Source organism: Micrasema longulum, unplaced genomic scaffold (assembly GCF_059751315.1).
Source record: "Micrasema longulum isolate JH-2025_06_02 unplaced genomic scaffold, ASM5975131v1 h1tg000574l, whole genome shotgun sequence".
Classification (NCBI taxonomy): Eukaryota; Metazoa; Arthropoda; class Insecta; order Trichoptera; family Brachycentridae; genus Micrasema; species Micrasema longulum.
In genome coordinates, this window is record NW_028277770.1 from 180,134 (window position 1) to 198,332 (window position 18,199).

The 18,199-nt window shown below is 34.3% G+C and overlaps 1 protein-coding gene across 7 annotated transcripts in view; it reads right to left on the reverse strand.

Annotated features, from left to right (window-relative positions):
* The window catches only part of LOC148280506 (protein diaphanous-like), an 85,982-nt gene that overhangs the window by 63,149 nt on the left and 4,634 nt on the right, over positions 1-18,199 (reverse strand). Inside the window, exons 1-2 of one of the 7 annotated variants that reach the window (XM_088228268.1) lie at positions 13,889-13,935; positions 8,512-8,702 (exon numbers count right to left, since the gene is read on the reverse strand). The exons of 1 other annotated variant lie outside the window; for it this stretch is intronic. In XM_088228268.1, coding sequence (XP_088084394.1) covers positions 8,512-8,553 — 42 coding nt within the window. In that variant the 5' untranslated portion in view covers positions 8,554-8,702; positions 13,889-13,935. Of the gene's footprint in view, positions 1-1,920; positions 2,027-8,511; positions 8,703-13,888; positions 13,936-18,199 lie in introns of those variants that run through there. 5 more of the 7 variants (XM_088228269.1, XM_088228270.1, XM_088228271.1 and 2 more) reach the window with 5 other exon arrangements.

Genomic DNA, 18,199 nt, shown 5'->3' on the forward strand with positions numbered 1-18,199 from the left:
ACCAAAACTATGTAATAAGTATGGAAATAGAACTCTCAAATATTTAGTACCTAGTATTTTTAATTTATTACCAAAAGAACTTAAATTTAACTCACATTGTAACAAGAGCAAAATAAGAGAGTGGCTACTCGATCAAAACTTTATATATGAATAGTAGCTTATGTGTAAATATTTTAATTTTTCATATATTTTCTTGTATTTAAAAAAAAATAAATTATATTATTATTTGTAAAAACATGTTTATTCTGATCTTTCCGGCTGTTAATTTTTATCTGTTATTCATTGCTTGTATAAATGTAAATAATATTATTAAGTTAGCATAAATATATCTTCACCAACAAGCTACAGAAAGTGGCTTGGTGGGATTTTAGTTTTAGTAAAAATATAACAAGTGATTTTTTTTTTATTGTAAAAATGTATAATTATACTATTAAAATTTAAAAAAGACAAAGGAAAGTTGTTTGACAGAAAAACGAATGCCTATTCATAAAACCACTCTGCGCCGCATCAAACATCAAGACCTCAAAGGGTAAAAATGTGGTCAATAGAGAAATATCATCTTTTTTTACAATTTTAAATTAATAGTCTATAAAATACAGCCGAGTAAGAAAAAAAAAATTTATACAAAGTAGCAGCCGTAGAATTAAGAATAGTCCAGAAACCGCATACGCACATCAAACAGAAGGCGACTAAACTACTCATAAATGAGTAGGTTTACGTTTTGTCCCATTAGTTTTCTTGTAGACGTCGCTCAGTACGCAACTCCTGATTAGAATTCAACTATGCCGTGTTGTGTCCTCTTAAAGTGTAGAAATACTGCTAGGATCTTAAAGAAACAGGGTGGGATCACATTTCATATGTAATTAGCAAATGAATGTGTATGTAGCAAATGCATTAATTAAAAATTGAATTATTTTTTCATCTGTCAGATTGTCGAAGAAACGAAATTGATATTTCGTTAGTGTTGCCAGGGTAGTAATTTTTTTACCCTACTTTGCTCATCTGATGAGAGAAGTAATGAAAATTGGACCTCGGATTAAACAACTCTGCGGTGAACATTTTACTGACGTTATCTTTAAAACATCAAATATTATTTAACATGATATAAATATATATGTTTTATGTAAATTAAAATTTGTTTTATATTTTAAGTTCAAAGTTCATAAATTCAATTACTCTCATTAAATGACCATTTACTTATCCACTCTGTTGTGTCAATCAATGTTTCCGCGTGCACAATAAAATTTTAGAGAAATTAACAGATTGCTTTTTTTCAACTTTACATTTGCATTATGATTATATTTATTCCCATCGTGCAACATTACGCGGCGACATCACGAATGCCCACTTTCGTGGGGCATAGTGGGGGGATTATTGGACACAGTCCTATGTATTCTAATATGATTCTACGCTCCTTATGGACTGTTCTTAATACCATGGTAGTAGCATAAAAAATATTTTTAAATTAATAATTTTTAATTCCCGCTAAAACGGTTCGCCGCATTGGCGCGCCTCTAATACGTCACGATTCGGTTAAATTTTGAACTTTGTGACCGTTTAAATTTAAATAGAACATCGTCACGAATTTCGACGTCACAATTGTCAAGGCCAAACATGTTGCGTTTTTGTGGGGACATATTTTTTAACAATTTTATTTTTTAAATTATGTAAATATTTCGCCATCATATTCATATTGATTTTGGAAATAAAATATTTAAAAAAAAATCCATTTCATTTATTTTTATTAAATTCGTAGTATCTGTTGTTCTATTTTTTGTTTATGATAATTTCCTTTTTTTAATAATTGTATTAGAAACGCGCCGATAAACGATAATTATTTTTTTGTTTGGCGCGATCTAGATTTAGTTTATTTTATACGTTTGCATAAATAATAAAAATAAAATATTATGAGTTTATCACTGCATCAATATACACTTGAAATCACAAATTGCATTATTGCCAACATAATTGCAACCACAAACACTGCCCAAATAATGAACATAGTATACTATGCACACGCGTCCGATTCACCGCGCCTATAAAAAATACTAAAGAAATTGCAATATTTTTCATACGTAGAAAATTAGTACATTATAAAAAAATAACATGTGGTTTGTTCGAATCGATTAGCGAAATCGTCACATACTATAAATAGTAACCGACACTACTCGGAAGAACGTCGTATGCAACATTATTGACTTATTCATAATATTTTCAATACAGTGCCGTCGCGTCGGTGAGCCTGGTAAACATCCAAATGTTTGTACAGTGGTGCCTCACACAACGAACTTAATTCGTTCCAGGAGCAAGTTCGTTATGCGAAAAGTTCGTTATGTGAAACGCGTTTTCCCATAACAATACATGTTAAAAAAAATAATTCGTTCTGTAGCATAAAATATGGTAAGATGACATAAAAAAAAGATAAATTTTTTGTTATTATTTTTATTTAGATACATCTAAAAACATAATGAAAAAAACACACATTTTTTAATTTTAAGAAATAATCGAATCTTGCACATCTTCATCCATTTTCCGCTTTTTGGCCGATGGTGCAGTGAAAAACCTGTCCAAAGTCGTTTGTTTCTCTCTTTTCTTCAACATCTGCCGGAAATAACGGACAAGAGTATCGGAGTACAGGTCGTTGATCCTGTTTGCTTCAGCGGAATCCGGATAGTGGGCATTGGTAAACTCCTGAACTGCTTTCCATTTGACCAGGATGTTCTTGATGTCAGCAGTTGGAATTGGTTGATTGTTTGATTTTTGCTCCTCGTTATCAGATGACGCTTCCCTTTGAGCATTGTCCTGTTGTTGGGCCAGAAGTGTTTGGAGCTCTTCAGCTGTCAGCTCTTCTTTGTGTTCCTCAATAAGCTCCTCTACATCCTCTTCCTCTACCTCTAATTCTAACCTTTGGGCCACTGTGATGATGTCCTTCACCACTTCTGTGTCATCAACTACTGCTTCTTCTTGAATCCACGAAGGCACAAGCATCTTCCAAGCAGAAATGAGGGTCCTTTGTGACACTTCTTCCCAGGCCTTCTGTATAAGTCGTATTGCCAAAAGGATATCAAATTTCTCCTTCCAAAACATTCGGGTAATCATATTGTCTCCACCAAACTCGCATTCTTCAAACACCTTATTAAAGAGGGCTCTAGTGTAGAGTTTTTTAAAGTTCGCAATAACTTGCTGATCCATTGGCTGGAGAATGGATGTGGTGTTTGGTGGCAAATACTGCACCTTGATAAAAGGATAATTTTCGTGCGATTTTTTTGCGATACGTGCGTAAGTTAAGCGTACTACGCAGTGACTAACGAGTCTAACGACTGCCTGCGCGGGAGGATGCAATTAATCGGCAGTGATCGTAGAAGATCGGGCGACTTCGTTGTAATGATGAACGATTGCTGCGACACGTGCGTAAGTTAAGCGTACTGCTCAGTGACTAACGACTGCCTGCGCGGAAGGGTGCAATAAATCGGCAGTGATCGTGTGAAGTGGGCGACTTCGTTGTGTGAAGCGAAGTTCGTTGTGTGAAGCGAAGTTCGTTGTATGAATCGTGAAATGAACGAAAAGGAAGTTCGTTGTGTGCAGCGTTCGCTGTGCGAGGCGTTCGTTATGCGAGGCACCACTGTATGTGTAAAGCACCACCCCCCAGTAAATGACCATTGGTTAATAAAACACAATATAATAAGAATTGCTACATGTGTCCAGTCAAAAATCTTTTAACACTAGAAACTGTGACAAAAGCAGTAGGCGGACACATCTTTTGGTAAGAAACAAATCTATCAGTTTTGAACTGTGAGTTGTCAAAAGGTAATAGTGCGTTTTCCCGTTATTGTTCTGAGATTGATAGTGTTTTTATAAGGAAATGTGTCAAGCGTTTTATTTGATGCTATTTCTTATGCAATTCTTTGAATATATCCACATTCTAATGTGTTAGGGTGTTTTATAATGTTATGATGTAACTAAATCTGAGTATTATTTTTTTCTGGGGTAGTGTGAGTTGTCAAAAGGTAATAGTGCGTCTTCCCGTTATTGTTCTGAGATTGATAGTGTTTTTATAAGGAAATGTGTTAAATGTTTTATTTGATGCTATTTCTTATGCAATTCTTTGAATATGTCCATATGTAGTCAAGTCCATCAAAGATTTAGGAGTTGTTTTGGACTATAAACTGACATACAACGAGCATATAGATAATACAGTAAATAAATCACTGAAATTACTTGGCTTCATTAACAGAATATCCTCTGATTTAACTCATGTCCGTACAATCAAAACTCTTTATTGCTCAACTGTTCGTCCTCTTCTAGAATATGCCTCCGTGGTCTGGTCTCCATTCTATGTCAATCGCATAAATCACTTTTTTTTTTTTTTTTAAAGAAATATTTGCGTTCTTATGATTTACCCAAATATTTAATTTTGAGGGCCATTTTCAACGAGTTGTAAATAACTCACTATTAGAAAATGGAATCAAGTTGGGGTAGAGTGGGATTCGAACCACGGACCTTTGGTCCTTGAGTCCGAGACACTAGCCACAGGACCACAACCCGATTTAAATTGTTTAAATTGAATCAGTCCAACATCGCTTGCTTCGAAAAATAGCGTGGATGCTTGGACTAGAGAGAGATAATTATTCTTATGCTGAAATAGAGTCAATGTTAAATATTTCTAGTCTACAAAAACGTAAAACTAATATTGACTCCATATATATGTTCGGCATACTAAATGGTATAATCGATGTTCCATCATTACTGGGACAAGTAAAATTCAATATTCCGACTCGTAGATTGAGAAACAATGAAGTACTGTTCATCGATCAGCATAGAACAAACTATGGCCTAAATTCTCCAATGACCCGCCTTTGTCGTATTGTTAACTCAAGACAAGATCTGGACTTTTTTGGTTTAAGTTTACAGCGATTTAAACGAGCACTAAATAAATAGTCCAGATCTTGTCTCGATGTCCCTTATGTTTGTCAATGCTTCTTTCTTTTTTTTTAAATGTTTTAAACTATTCTTTTATTGTAATATTTAAACCTTATAAATTGTATACATGGACAATGTCCGTTAATAAATAAATAAAGGATTTCGCTACAAGCTGAACCTTAAACGGTCATTCATTGGTGCTTTGACCCTAGAATGATTTAGCGAGGAACTTCAGCCCTACGGGAAATCGGATACAATAAATGTTTTCTTGCGCGCGGTAAAAATTGGAGCAAAATTAAAATATAAAAAAAACATTTTGATAAAAACGGACTACTTTGAACGACGCCACTGGTTCATGTGAATCAACCAATGATAAGAAAGTTATGAAAGATTTCCGGTTTGCTTGCCGTGAATGAACCAATGGGCAGAACTGATCGAGAATAAGCGGAAGAGAACCTCTGACGTCACACGCGGAGTTATTTCAGAAACACAAATCTTTAAAAAATCCTAGCGGTAATAATACGATATATAAAAATTGAAAAAAAAAAATTTGGCGTAGTTTAATAGTCTTTTAACAAATCCAAAAAAAAAACCACTGAACTTCCTCATTGTATTGATGTTTTTTTGTAGATATTTCTTGATAAAACTCCATAGTTAATGATATACTCGGATATGAAAACTTATTGTCACGCACGCGTAATACGGAGACATGGCATGACCAAATCCAACAAATACAAGGATTTTGATTTAAACAAAGTATTTTGATTCCAACAAAGTATTTTGATTTAAACTAAGTATTTACATTTAAACAAAGTATTTTGATTTCATCAAAGTATTTTTATTTAAACTAAGTATTTAGATTTACACAATGTATTTAGATTTAAACGAAGTATTTTGATTTAAACAAAGTATTTTTATTTTATATTTGCGTACACAAGATATTATGTTAAACGGACACAACTTATGTTAGTCAAAATACCAAAGTACTGGGTGCTAACATAAGTTGTGCCCATTTAACACAATATCTTATAAAGCAAACATTTTCACAATTTATTTTAACGCCTAATATTTTGATTTAAAAAAATTAAATACGTAGTAATATACATTAAATTATAGGCTTGTAGTGTCTCAGATTCACGGATCGAAAATCCGTGGTTCGAATCCCACTCTATCCCAACTTGATTCCCATTTTCTAATAGTGAGTTATTTCCAACTCATTGAAAATGGCCCTTAAAACGAAATATGTGGATAAATCATAGAAACGCAAATATTTATTTTTTAATAAAAAAAAAACTTATTTATTTTATTAATTTATTTAATTTTACAATACGCTCAGGTGCACTTACAAAAATAATACAGATTAGTAGAAACATAGTAATAATTTTTAAAATATACAGAAACATTTTTTTTTTAAAGGGATGTAGAAATAAAAAAAGCATAGTGCAATGCAAAATCAAAAGTTAAACTTTGCGCAATAAAAAAGATAAAAACGTGGATATAATGTAACATTAATAGTTATAGTCCTTAAATATAGTAACGTCTAAGGAGTTATTTATATTGACACACGAAAAATCCTTCGCATCTGGAGTGTTAATTGTTTTTTTTTTTATACAATGCTTTACACATAAATCAACATAAATATATGAAATCAGCTTTGAAACTAAATATTTTGAGTTTGTCCAAATTTTTGTAGACAAGGACTGGATTCAACTCCCTGGGGAGCTGTTTATATTAACATATTACAACAGAGATGAAGAACATTTAAGAGAAGGTAATATAGAAGTCCAGGCATCTACAGGGCTTATGACCTGTCAATGGCTGGTTTAAATGGCCACTTTACATATAGGCAGAATGGTGAATGTTACACAGTGTGTAAAGTGGCCACTTAAACCAGCCATTGATAGGTCAGAAGCCCTGTAGATGCCTGGACATCTATATTACCTTCTCTTAAATGTTCTTCATCTCTGTTGTAATATGTTAATTTAAAACTAAAAACAAAAACTAATATAAACCTACTTATAAATGACGTTCTTACAAGGTTACATCATTTTGCAAAAACGATAGAGATGGACAAATCGATCAATGTAAATTGATCGAATAAAAAAATTATTCATTTGATGTTGTTCATAAAAAAATGAAAATGTCGTATTTTTTGGTAAATAATTGTCTTAGACACACTATAATAGGCTTGTTTCTGCGTTTTTATATCAATTTTCGAAAACAGAGTTTCATGATTCGGTACATGATCGGTGAACATTGATTTCCCACAGCTATATTTTAAGGACTATAGGCATAAAATTATGCATTGAAAAAAGTTATAACGAAAAACGTTAGGTATATAAAGTAAATAAGAAAAATTAAAAAGCAAATTGTAAATATTTTTTAAGTATATTTAAATAAATTTAAACAAATAAATTTAAATTTCTAAATTTTGACGGTGAATCGTTTTGCTGGATGACTAAATTAGTATTAGTATTCAATATTAAGTAACAGTGCTGCATGGTGGCACAAGGCCAGAAGTATTGGACACAGTTCATTGTTTATTGTTTTTTGATTACATCAACAATAAACATAATGGATTATTGTATTTTTGTGTACCCACCGAATCACCTGTGCACCTGTGAAAGTTGACGAAATATTCACTGTGGTTGTTTTGCGAAATTCCTTTTCCGAAAAAATATTATTACAGCTATTTTTTGATAATCAGAAACATACGAAGGCGGATTGAAAATGAAGCTACCTAAGTAGGAAAAAACTGTATTTAGCAACAAGCCAAAATAAGTAGAGTAATTAAAATTCAATTAGGGTATACTATAGTATATTAGAGGAATATTTTGGTTATATTGGGGAAAAACCTTCCATTATTTAAAAATATTTGTCTTAAAAAGACTTAAAAATTTATATTTTGGCTTGTATAGAAATCCACAAACATAAAATAGCAATTATTTTTAGTATATAAGGAAACTTTGTAAATATTTAAGTTAGTTTGTTTGAAAATGTCCTAACAAGACGAAACGCGTCACAATATACCCTTTGTATATCTTGTAAAAAATAAAGTAGAATTATAATCCAATAAACTTGTTTTATTTTGAATGCATTACCAAATTCAATAACAATGGCGCGTGATCATTACTTTTAACTACAGTGTGGATATCTGTTAAGGATATTCCATCTTTCCTGCATTCTGCTTCAAGATTATGGCGTTGCAAACTGAAAAATGGGCACTGAAATAACAGATGTTCGATACTCTGTGAAGAAATATCATCGCATGGACAATAGTCAGCATTCCTTAATTTGAACCTATATGGGTAACTTCTCATAGCTCCGTGTCCGATAAAAATTTGGGTCGTTTCGACAGTACTTTGGTGATGATGACGGAAAATGTACATTTATCTTCCATTTAAATAAATTGGTTTTACCCAGAGTGATTATTCTCTAGAGAAGCCCTTGAGCTAATTTTTACTCTAAGGGGTTTGATTTTATTATTGATACGTTGAGCAGGATTATACAATATTTACGACCATCGCTTATTATGGCGTAAATTCACCCCGGATTACGGCAGTTTATAAAATTTCAATAAATTATTCTTACCGTTTTACCCCTCCAACTCTCCTTTCTTTTTACCCTCGGCATTCTGTTTCACAAGTCACGCTGTTTCACAGTTCACACTTCAATTTTCAATCCATCACAATGAGGAACTTCAGCCCTCCGGGAAATTGGATAGAAAAAATGTTTTCTTGCGCGCTGTAAAAATTAGAGCGTCAAATTGTACGGCAAAGTTTCTTGAAAATGTACGAAAAAAATAATAATATATATTTTTATAAAAACGAACTATTTTGAACGAAGTCACTAGTTCATATTTTTTTATTTCAAAATACAAAAATGTACAAAACATAATTGTATTACCATAAGTTAGCTAACTCATTCTGGGATAGATATAATTAAAGATTATCAGGTAAAAATACATTTAGTTAAACACAATTAAAACAAAAATGGACAAATCTCGGAAACCTTTTTAAAAACAAATTATAATATATTATTTAATATTAACTTACATAGATCAAGGGTTATCGAGAAATAATTTAAGGAAATTTTCAATTAACATTTTCAATTAATATTTTCAATTAACATTTTCAGTCAAAATTTCAAATCAACCCATTGTAAGGGAGCTGTGAAAGACATCCGGTTTACTTGTGTTAAACGGACCAATCGTCAGAACCGACAGATAATAAGCGGAAGACGTCACACACGGATTAATTTCCCAAATACAAAACTTTAAAAAATCATAGCGCTGATAATACGATAAATAAATTATATACATTTTTTTAATGGCTTAGTTTAATAATATATTAACAAATAAAAATATACTGAATTTCCTCATTGGCTTTTAACTACCCTGGCAATTAAACGATCAATGGGGGGGTCTTTCCGCGTTGTTTTTATTTTGAAATAAGCATAAAAGTATTTAAGCAAAGGTGATAATATTTTTTCCGTGTGACGTTGGATAAATTTTCTACAAACGTTTGAAACACGCATATTCTGAATTACTAGAAAATGAGACGTTTCGCGCCCTATGCGACAAACGGTATGTATGACGTTTTCCCGCCATTCCTGTGCGCGATTTTTATTAGAAGAGCAGTCCGCGTCATGACGCGCGACGTCAAAATGACGTACCGCCAACTGCAAGCCGTTTTGTGGGTGTTTATTTTTAAATCAGAAAATTATATATGAAAACCTGTTTTGAATACATTGATAGTTATTTATTTATTTATTATATATACGGCCTAAGCCAATTACAACAGTTACATGAAGAAACATAAATGCAAGAAACTGAACAAAAAGAACATAAAACTATTTAGCAAGACAAACAAGGGCAAAACAATAATTATATGCAATATATTTAAAAAAACGAAAGACCTTAAACTTTGAGCTAAACCATGCCAATCCAACTACATCCCACACTGTTTAGTCGCGAAGAGATCTACGAAAAGCCGGAAGATCTATCCCAAAGAATTCCAAGTCGTGTGATGAATTGACTAATCTACACATTCTGGACATTGGGGCATAAAAACCAAAGTTGCTCTTGGAAGAATAGAAGATTTTGACTTCTGGTGACACGGTTGGGAACATGAAAATAAATTGATTGCAACAGAGATGGGACATCACTTATAGCATCAAGTATTTTGAAAATGCATATAGGGTCCATCTCAGTTCTACGTCTCTCCAATGAAGACAGATTAAGAGATTGCTCTACTTCAAAAAAGGAATAATTAAAATCGTAAAACTCCGTTCTAAATATATCTTATTCGTATTTATAACGTTATTCCCGACTTACAAAAACACCCTATCCAAACGAGTATAAATACAAACTATCATTTCTTATTAGTTCAAACGGTGAGATGAATTGAAAACAATTGAAACTATGAGCTGTCACTTATGTACCCGATTTAAACTCTGGCCCTTTTCACACATGCCACGCAAATCCACCCGGTCCGGTAAGTTTACCGCGTTCATCCTACAAACGCATTCACATCGAGTCAGCTTTTGTAGGGTGATCCCGGTAAAATTACCGCGCCGGGTGGATTGGCGTGGCATGAGTGAAAAGGGCCATACCGGGTCGTCTAGATTTTTACAGCACGTGTGAAAAGGTGACACATTTTGTATGCGTTTGTAGGATAAACGCGGTATTTGCGTGGCATGTGTGAAAAGGGACTATGAGCTGTCACTTATGTACCCGATTTAAACTATGGGCTGTCACTAAAGCAGCCGATTTAAACTATGAGCTGTCACTTATGTTCCCGATTTAAACTGTGAGCTGTCACTTATGCAGCCGATTAAAAACTTTGAGCGGTCACCTGTATAAACAAATGAAAGTAAGAGCTGTCACTTATGTGATTAAAACTATTAATTAAAATTAAAACTTATTTAAAACTAATTAATAAGCCGATTTCAACTGTGAACTGTCACTTATGTAGCCGATTTGAAGATTGAGCGGTTACATATAGAACATATTGAAGTAAGAGCAGTCACTTATATAGCCGGTTAAAACTTTAACTTGTCACTTATGTAGACTATTAAAACTACGAGTTGTCACTTGAGCAGCCGATTTCAACTTTACGCTGTCACCTCTAGAAACGAATTAAACTAATATCCGTCACTTGAGTATCCGATTTAAACTATTACTAGTCACTAATGTAATCGGATTTGTCACTTATTTAATCGATAATCGATTTAAACTTTGCGCTGTCACTTACGTAGCCGTAAACTATGATCTGTCCTAATTTTTTAGCAACAGAGAGGGAAAACATTTTTGAAAAGGGAATATGGAAGTCAAGGCAATAACAGGGCTTATGATCTGTCGTTCGCTGGTTTTAGTAGCCACTTTACACACTGTGTAACATTCACTATTCTACCCATGTTTTTATATCCACATTTCCTCAACTCTTCCATCTGTTGATTTTTGCGAAGAAGAGCTGAAACATTTATCGTGTGAGTGAGATTCATCCGGATGAACTAATTCACCAGCTGGGCAGCAACGCCTAAAAACCATTTTCCAATTTTTATACTTCTTTTTTTACCAGATATTTAAATCAACAATGTTTTGAGTATGTCTAAATGTTTGCAGACTGGCTGAATTTCCTCCTGGGAGCACTAGGAGTATAAAAATTTGAAAATTGTTTTCAGGCGTTGCCTAGTAGGTGAATTGGTTCAGCCGGATGAATCTCACGACGACGACGTTTGAAATTCTAGACCCCATTTACTAAATTTAGATATTTGATAACATTCAATTATCTATCCTTACCTCTGTTTTGTATAAATACATTGAACTCTTTAATAAAGCTACCAGTCTCGAAGATGTCGCGAAAGCGATGAAACCGGTCACTGGATATTCCAAATTTGTGGATTAAAGTATCACTCGTCTTTTATTTACATAATAAAAAGAGAAAATATGCCATTAATAGTAAAGAAATGAGACATAATTATTATAAATTAGAAAACATACCGATAATAATAAAAATTATGCTATGAGTTCTGTTTGAAAAAAATTGAGTGTCACTTTGATGCGTGACACCATTTCTATTTTTTAATCATTAACAGGAAAACCAAAAAAAAAATCAAATCTGCGGGGCGCCAATAGATATGAAATAAGGACAAAAATAAAGCATGGCTGTGATAATTTTAAAAGTACTCATTCATTGTACATATTATTATCTTAAGGCAGACGGGTTTTAGTTATTTGTTCAGCACTTTACAGACTCAACTGGTTAGAGTCTATGAAGAGATAAACTGATAAAATTACAAGGATATGCGGTGGGAGAGCGTTTTGATAAACAGGTATTTGAACACAGTTTTTCTGTCGCTCTATCGCAAACGCATCCACAATACTGCGCAAAAAATACAACTGCACATCGAACCAATTATGCATAAATAAAATCTATAAAATCAAGGTCTCGTATTCCCGATTTGTGCACCCCAAAAATGAACCGATTTTGTGATTTTTTTTTTTTTTTTTTTTAAAACAACAACAGACCATCACGCCGTTTTCTGTCGGGGTAGGCAGAGAGAACGCTATATCACTGTCTTTTAAAAAAAAAAATTTTAATTTTTTATTTTTTTTTATTTTTTAAAGAGTATTCAAAAACAAGAGAAAATTACATGGCGATGAAATACATATTAAGAGTAAAAATAGTTTTTAAAAAAACCCACAAAGGCATGGCCTGTTTGTGGGGGTATACAAAAAATGTTTATGAATTTTTTGCTCCTTTAATAGACATGTATAATATTTTTGTGTGATATAAGAAAGAGAAAAGAAAATATTCCGTAAAAGATTAGAGGGTACTTTTGTATTTTATAGTAATTAAATAAAAATATAAAAAAACATAAATATATTACTTATTATTAAAGGGCAACAAAATATATTATAGAAAAAAGAGTTCATATCTTTAGTTTGAATCCAGGATAGTGCGTGTTTTTAAAAGAAGGAAAATTTTGAAAGTTTGGGTTCGATGAAATATTATCAGTAAAAAAATAGTTTTAAAAATTTGGGCCTATAAAATATGCATGTCTCTGTGCTGGGCCTCGTTTTACAATGCATATAGTCCTCGCTACCTCTACATTCATACATCTTCCCAAGCACGCACGCCGATTATTCCTACTCTTGACATGTCCATCTTGAAGTATTTGATGGACTCGAACGTGCCATGTCTTTCTCGGTCCTCCTCGTTTCCTGCATCCATCAACATTCGCATCGTAGATTCTTTAAGCCGTTCTTTCGCTGTCCATTCGCTCTACTTGTCCAAACCAACGCAGCACCCCTTGCTCACCAAGTCTCAGCCTTACAAAAAAATATCAGAATAAAATTGGCTGTGTTTTTAAACATTTGACATTTAAAAGTAGAACCCCGTACAATTCTAAAGACAAATTATTTGTAGCCGCTAAACGTCAAAACCCGCTAAACGTTGCGAATCATGGCTACCCCGGAAACCGGAAACCCATCACAACATAACAAGGCTACAATATTGATTGGTTATTGTAATCACGTGAACCTGCGACGTTCTGAAGTGGTTTTGGAGAAACTTTGCCGTATAATTAAATGCTCTTATTTTGTCGGCCTCGTGGTGTAATGGTCAGCGCGTTCGCCTACCATGCGAGAGGTCTCGGGTTCGCTTCCCGACACGGTTGACATGAAATATTTATTTAAAGGGGTGTTTTCACACCAGAATATTTCATAGTCTCTGGACTGGCATCTGAAGCGTAAGACTGATCGTCTTACCTTCATGTAACAAAAATGATCAAGGTACGCTGTGACTGGGGCACCAATGCAGTCCCTTGTGCACCATTAGGTGCGGAAAGGGGGACGATGATGATGATGAATTTTTAGCGTGTGTAAGAAAACACTTTTTATATCCACTTTCCCATAGCACTGAACTTCCGCATTTCGAATTTCGCCACTATAGTTTTTATGTACCTGCGTTGGATTTTCAAACGCTTTCAACGACGCGCGAGTCTAGGTGAAAAGAATATTCATACATGACGAACAAAACTGACTGATAAAGAAAAATAAACGGAATTATGTTCAGCGTCATACTTACGTTGGTATGCAGTTTACATAAGATAAAAAAATCCAAATAAAATCTTATCACGCTTATCGAGGCGTATTATTATTCAGTTCTACTGAGCACAGTTTTTTTTAATTGCGAATAGTTATGAATATTTACAAAAAAAAAACGTTAAAGCCGATAGATTTTTTTTTTCATTGTATCTTTATATATATATAATTCTCATGTACGTGTGGTTTTCAGCGAAATGTAGATCTTTGCGCTGCGCGTGTTCGTAGACTTGTTCGAAAATCTTAGAGAAAACAGATCGGACCGTAATCGGTCGATAATTAGAGACGTTTTTACGGCAGTCACTTTTATGTAAGGGAACAATTTTAGATTTTACATAATCAAAATGGTGAATCCATGAGAGCTGTGAATCTATGTAGATTCCCAAATATTTTGTCACGTCAGTTCAGTGTCAGTCAGTGGTTCGAACCAAGAACCTCTGATCTGTGAGCCCGCGACACTACCACGGAACCACAACCCGGTTCCTTTTATTATTGCAACTGTACATATACAAGATAAAAATAATTTTGCGATAAAATTTTAAAATGACAAACATTTAAACATAATTATTTTCACGCCCGCATCCTGCCGATTGTCAAGGAGTTTCCCGGTAATAAGATAAGCATTTGTATTTTTCACTAAAACTAAACTAGCCCGCCTGGGGACCGGTATCTCAAGAGAGACGAGCGGAACAACATTGACAGACATCTCAACCGATATGACGTCATTTGAATCGGGTTGTGGTCCCGTGGCTGGGGGTCTCGAACTCACGGCTCAAAGGTCCGTGGTTCGAATCCCACTTCTCCCCAACTTGATTCCCATTTTCTAATAGTAAGTTATTTACATCATCATTATCATCATTCCCTTTTCGCACCTAATGATGCATAGAGCACTGCACTGGTACACCAATCGCAGCGTATCTTGGTCATTTTCTGTTACATGAAGGTAAGATGATCAGTCTTTCGCTTCAGGTACCAGTCCAGGGACTATGAAATATTCTGGTGTTTTGTATCAACCGTGTCAGGAATCGAACCCGAGACCTCTCGCATGGTAGGCAAACGCGTTGACCATTACACCACGAGGCCGACGGGTAAATCATAACGCATTTTTTAAATAGTGAATGTGAAAATCGAGACATTTACATTTAGAGGACTTATGACTTGCCATTACGTGTCCGAACGGACGAAGAATACAGTTATGTGTGTTACCCACTCGATAGCTGCTCTCAGGTAATAATCCCGAAAAAGGAAATCGAGAGGAAATAAGTCTGTCTAGTAGCGTTAGCCGACCACGCTTGGTTGAGCCGATAATTTGTTTCGATATAAACAAACAAATGAACAAACCATTACGCCGTTTCCCCGTACGGGTAGGCAGAGAGGATAGAACGCCATATCACTGTCTTTGCATACAGACCTAGCTTCCTCTACATTCATACATCTTCTCACTAACGCACGCCGATTATTCCTACTCTTGACATGTCCATCTTCAATGATGGACTTGATCGCGCCATGTCTTTCTCGGTCTTCCTCGTTTTCTGCATCCATCAACATTCGCAACGTAGATCCTTTTGGCCGCTCTTTCGCCGTCCATTCGTTCCACATGTCCAAACCAACGCAGCACCCCTTTCTTGATTCTGTCAACAATGCATGTCTCGGCCTCACACAGTTCACGGATCTCGACATTTGTGTACCTACCATATATCGTTTTACCACACATTCGCCTGAGGGAACGCATTTCGACAGCATTTAACTTACTTCGCTATCATACATTAGAGTTGGCACTAGAACTCCACTGTGAACTGCTAGTTTTGCCTCCAGCGATAAACAAACCTTTCACCCTGTTCCCGGCAATCACCCTCCTTTCAATATCTTTCTCAACAACAACAAACCATCACGCCGTTTCCCCGTAAGGGTGGGCAGAGAGGATAGAACGCCACATCACTCTATCTTTGCATACAGATCTCGCTCCCTCTACCTGCATTTACTTCTTATGCACGCGCGCCGATTATTCCGACTTTCAACAAGTCCATCTTCAAGTATTTGTTGGATTTGGTCATGCCATGTCTTTCTCGGTCTTCCTCTATTTCTGCATCCATCAACAAATCCCACAAAGGCATGGCCTGTTCGTGGGTATACAAGAAATGTTTATGAATTTTTGCTCCTATAATAAATAGACAGGTATAATATTTTTGTGTAATATAAGAAAGAGAAAATAAATTATTGTGTAAAAGATAAGAAGGTACTTTTTTATTTTATAGTAATTAAAAAAGGAAATAAAAAATATGAAAAAACCTTTAAAAAGCATTATTACAAGAATTTCCAAATAAACAAACCAGCCGCATTATACCAGATAAAGAATAGCCTATTTCACACATATCATTTTAATCTAAACGGCACGGTAAAATTATAGTGGATTGACATTTATCAGGTTCGTTTGTACCTATTTAAATTTGATAATATTTATATTTTTCATTTATTTTTACTAAATTCCATGGTTAGTGACTTTAATAAAAATATCAAGAAAAACGCCTCAAACAATATCTATTTTTTTTTTAAATATAGATATATAAACAAACCAGCTGCATTATACCAGACGAATAATAGCCTATTTCACACATATCATCTTAATCTAAACGGCACGGTAAAATTATAGTGGATTGACATTTATCAGGTTCGTTTGTACCTATTTAAATTTTATAATATTTATATTTTTCAATTATTTTTACTTAATTCCATGGTTAGTGACTTTAATAAAAATATCAAGAAAAACGCCTCAAACAATATCTATTTTTTTTTTAAATATAGATATATATTAGTGTTTTTATAATTTACCTAAATATTTCAATTTTTGTCGGCCTCGTGGTGTAATGGTCAGCGCGTTAGCCTGCCATGCAAGAGGTCTCGGGTTCGATTCCCGACATAATTGATATGAAATATTTATTCAATAGGGGTGTTTTCACACTAGAATATTACATAGTCCCTGGACTGGTAACTGAAGCGTTAGACTGATCATCTTACCTTCATGTAACAAAAATTATCAAGATACACTGCGATTGGAGTACCAATGCAGTGCCCTATGTACCATTAGGTGCGGAAAGGGAATGATGATGATGAAATATTTCAATTTTAGTGACCATTTTAGAGTTGTAACTAAAATTTTAAAAAGTTGGACTCGGACCTCTGATCCGTGAGACCGCAACACTAGCCACGGGACCACAGCCCAATTAAAATAATACAGTAAAACATAACAAAAGAGATTTTAATGATATTTTAACAAAATCATTATTTAAATTTAGTGAGTACTCTCAGGTAAAAATTCTGCAAAAGAAAATCGACTGGAGATTAGTCGATCAAATGGTGTACTGGTTATTGCGTTTTTCAGGCATTCAATAAATAAGATATTGTAAACCAATAAATATCGATCCACAGCATTCTGCAAATTTTGTGAAACATTTCAATTCAATTATCAATTAATTTATTTAAAAATAACATACACATAACAAGCTTAAATTAAAGACATACATATTTTAAAAAGAAAAAAACACATGAAAGAGACCCTAGTCGAAGTAGTAGGAGAATCCTGCTCCGGAAAACCCCTTCAGATACATGGAACAGATCAACATCCAGAGCGACGTTGTTCAGTATAGCTGTAGCCCTTCCAACAGGCACAACCATCGGCAGGTTGTTCCTGTATATTGGAATATGAAACAATATATACTGACACTGTCTTAGGTAATTATTAGGAACATACAAACCAATGCTCATCATAATCTCAAGATTATCGATCATACCGCGCAACAATCAATAAAAATGTGTAGTCAAATACACATTCCTTCTAGTCCCTAAACTGTTGTAGCCGAGCATACCCCGGAGAAACTCGGTCGGGTAGAGCCGAGGATAATACCCGCACTCTCTCATGTAGAGATATCTCAGAAGCTTCTTTTGGATTTTCTGTCATAAGAGAGTACTTCAGTTCATGTGTCCCCCAAATCATCGAGTCACTCTCGAGTCTATTTCGCACTGAGAAGTTGGAAAGAGTTCTCAGTATGCATGTATTTTCGAAAACCCTGGCAGTACGCAGAACATCTTCAGTGATCATGAAATGTCAGGGTGCTCACAAATCTTACGCCTAGATCCTTAACATTTGATGTGCGTATCAGATTCTGGTCATTT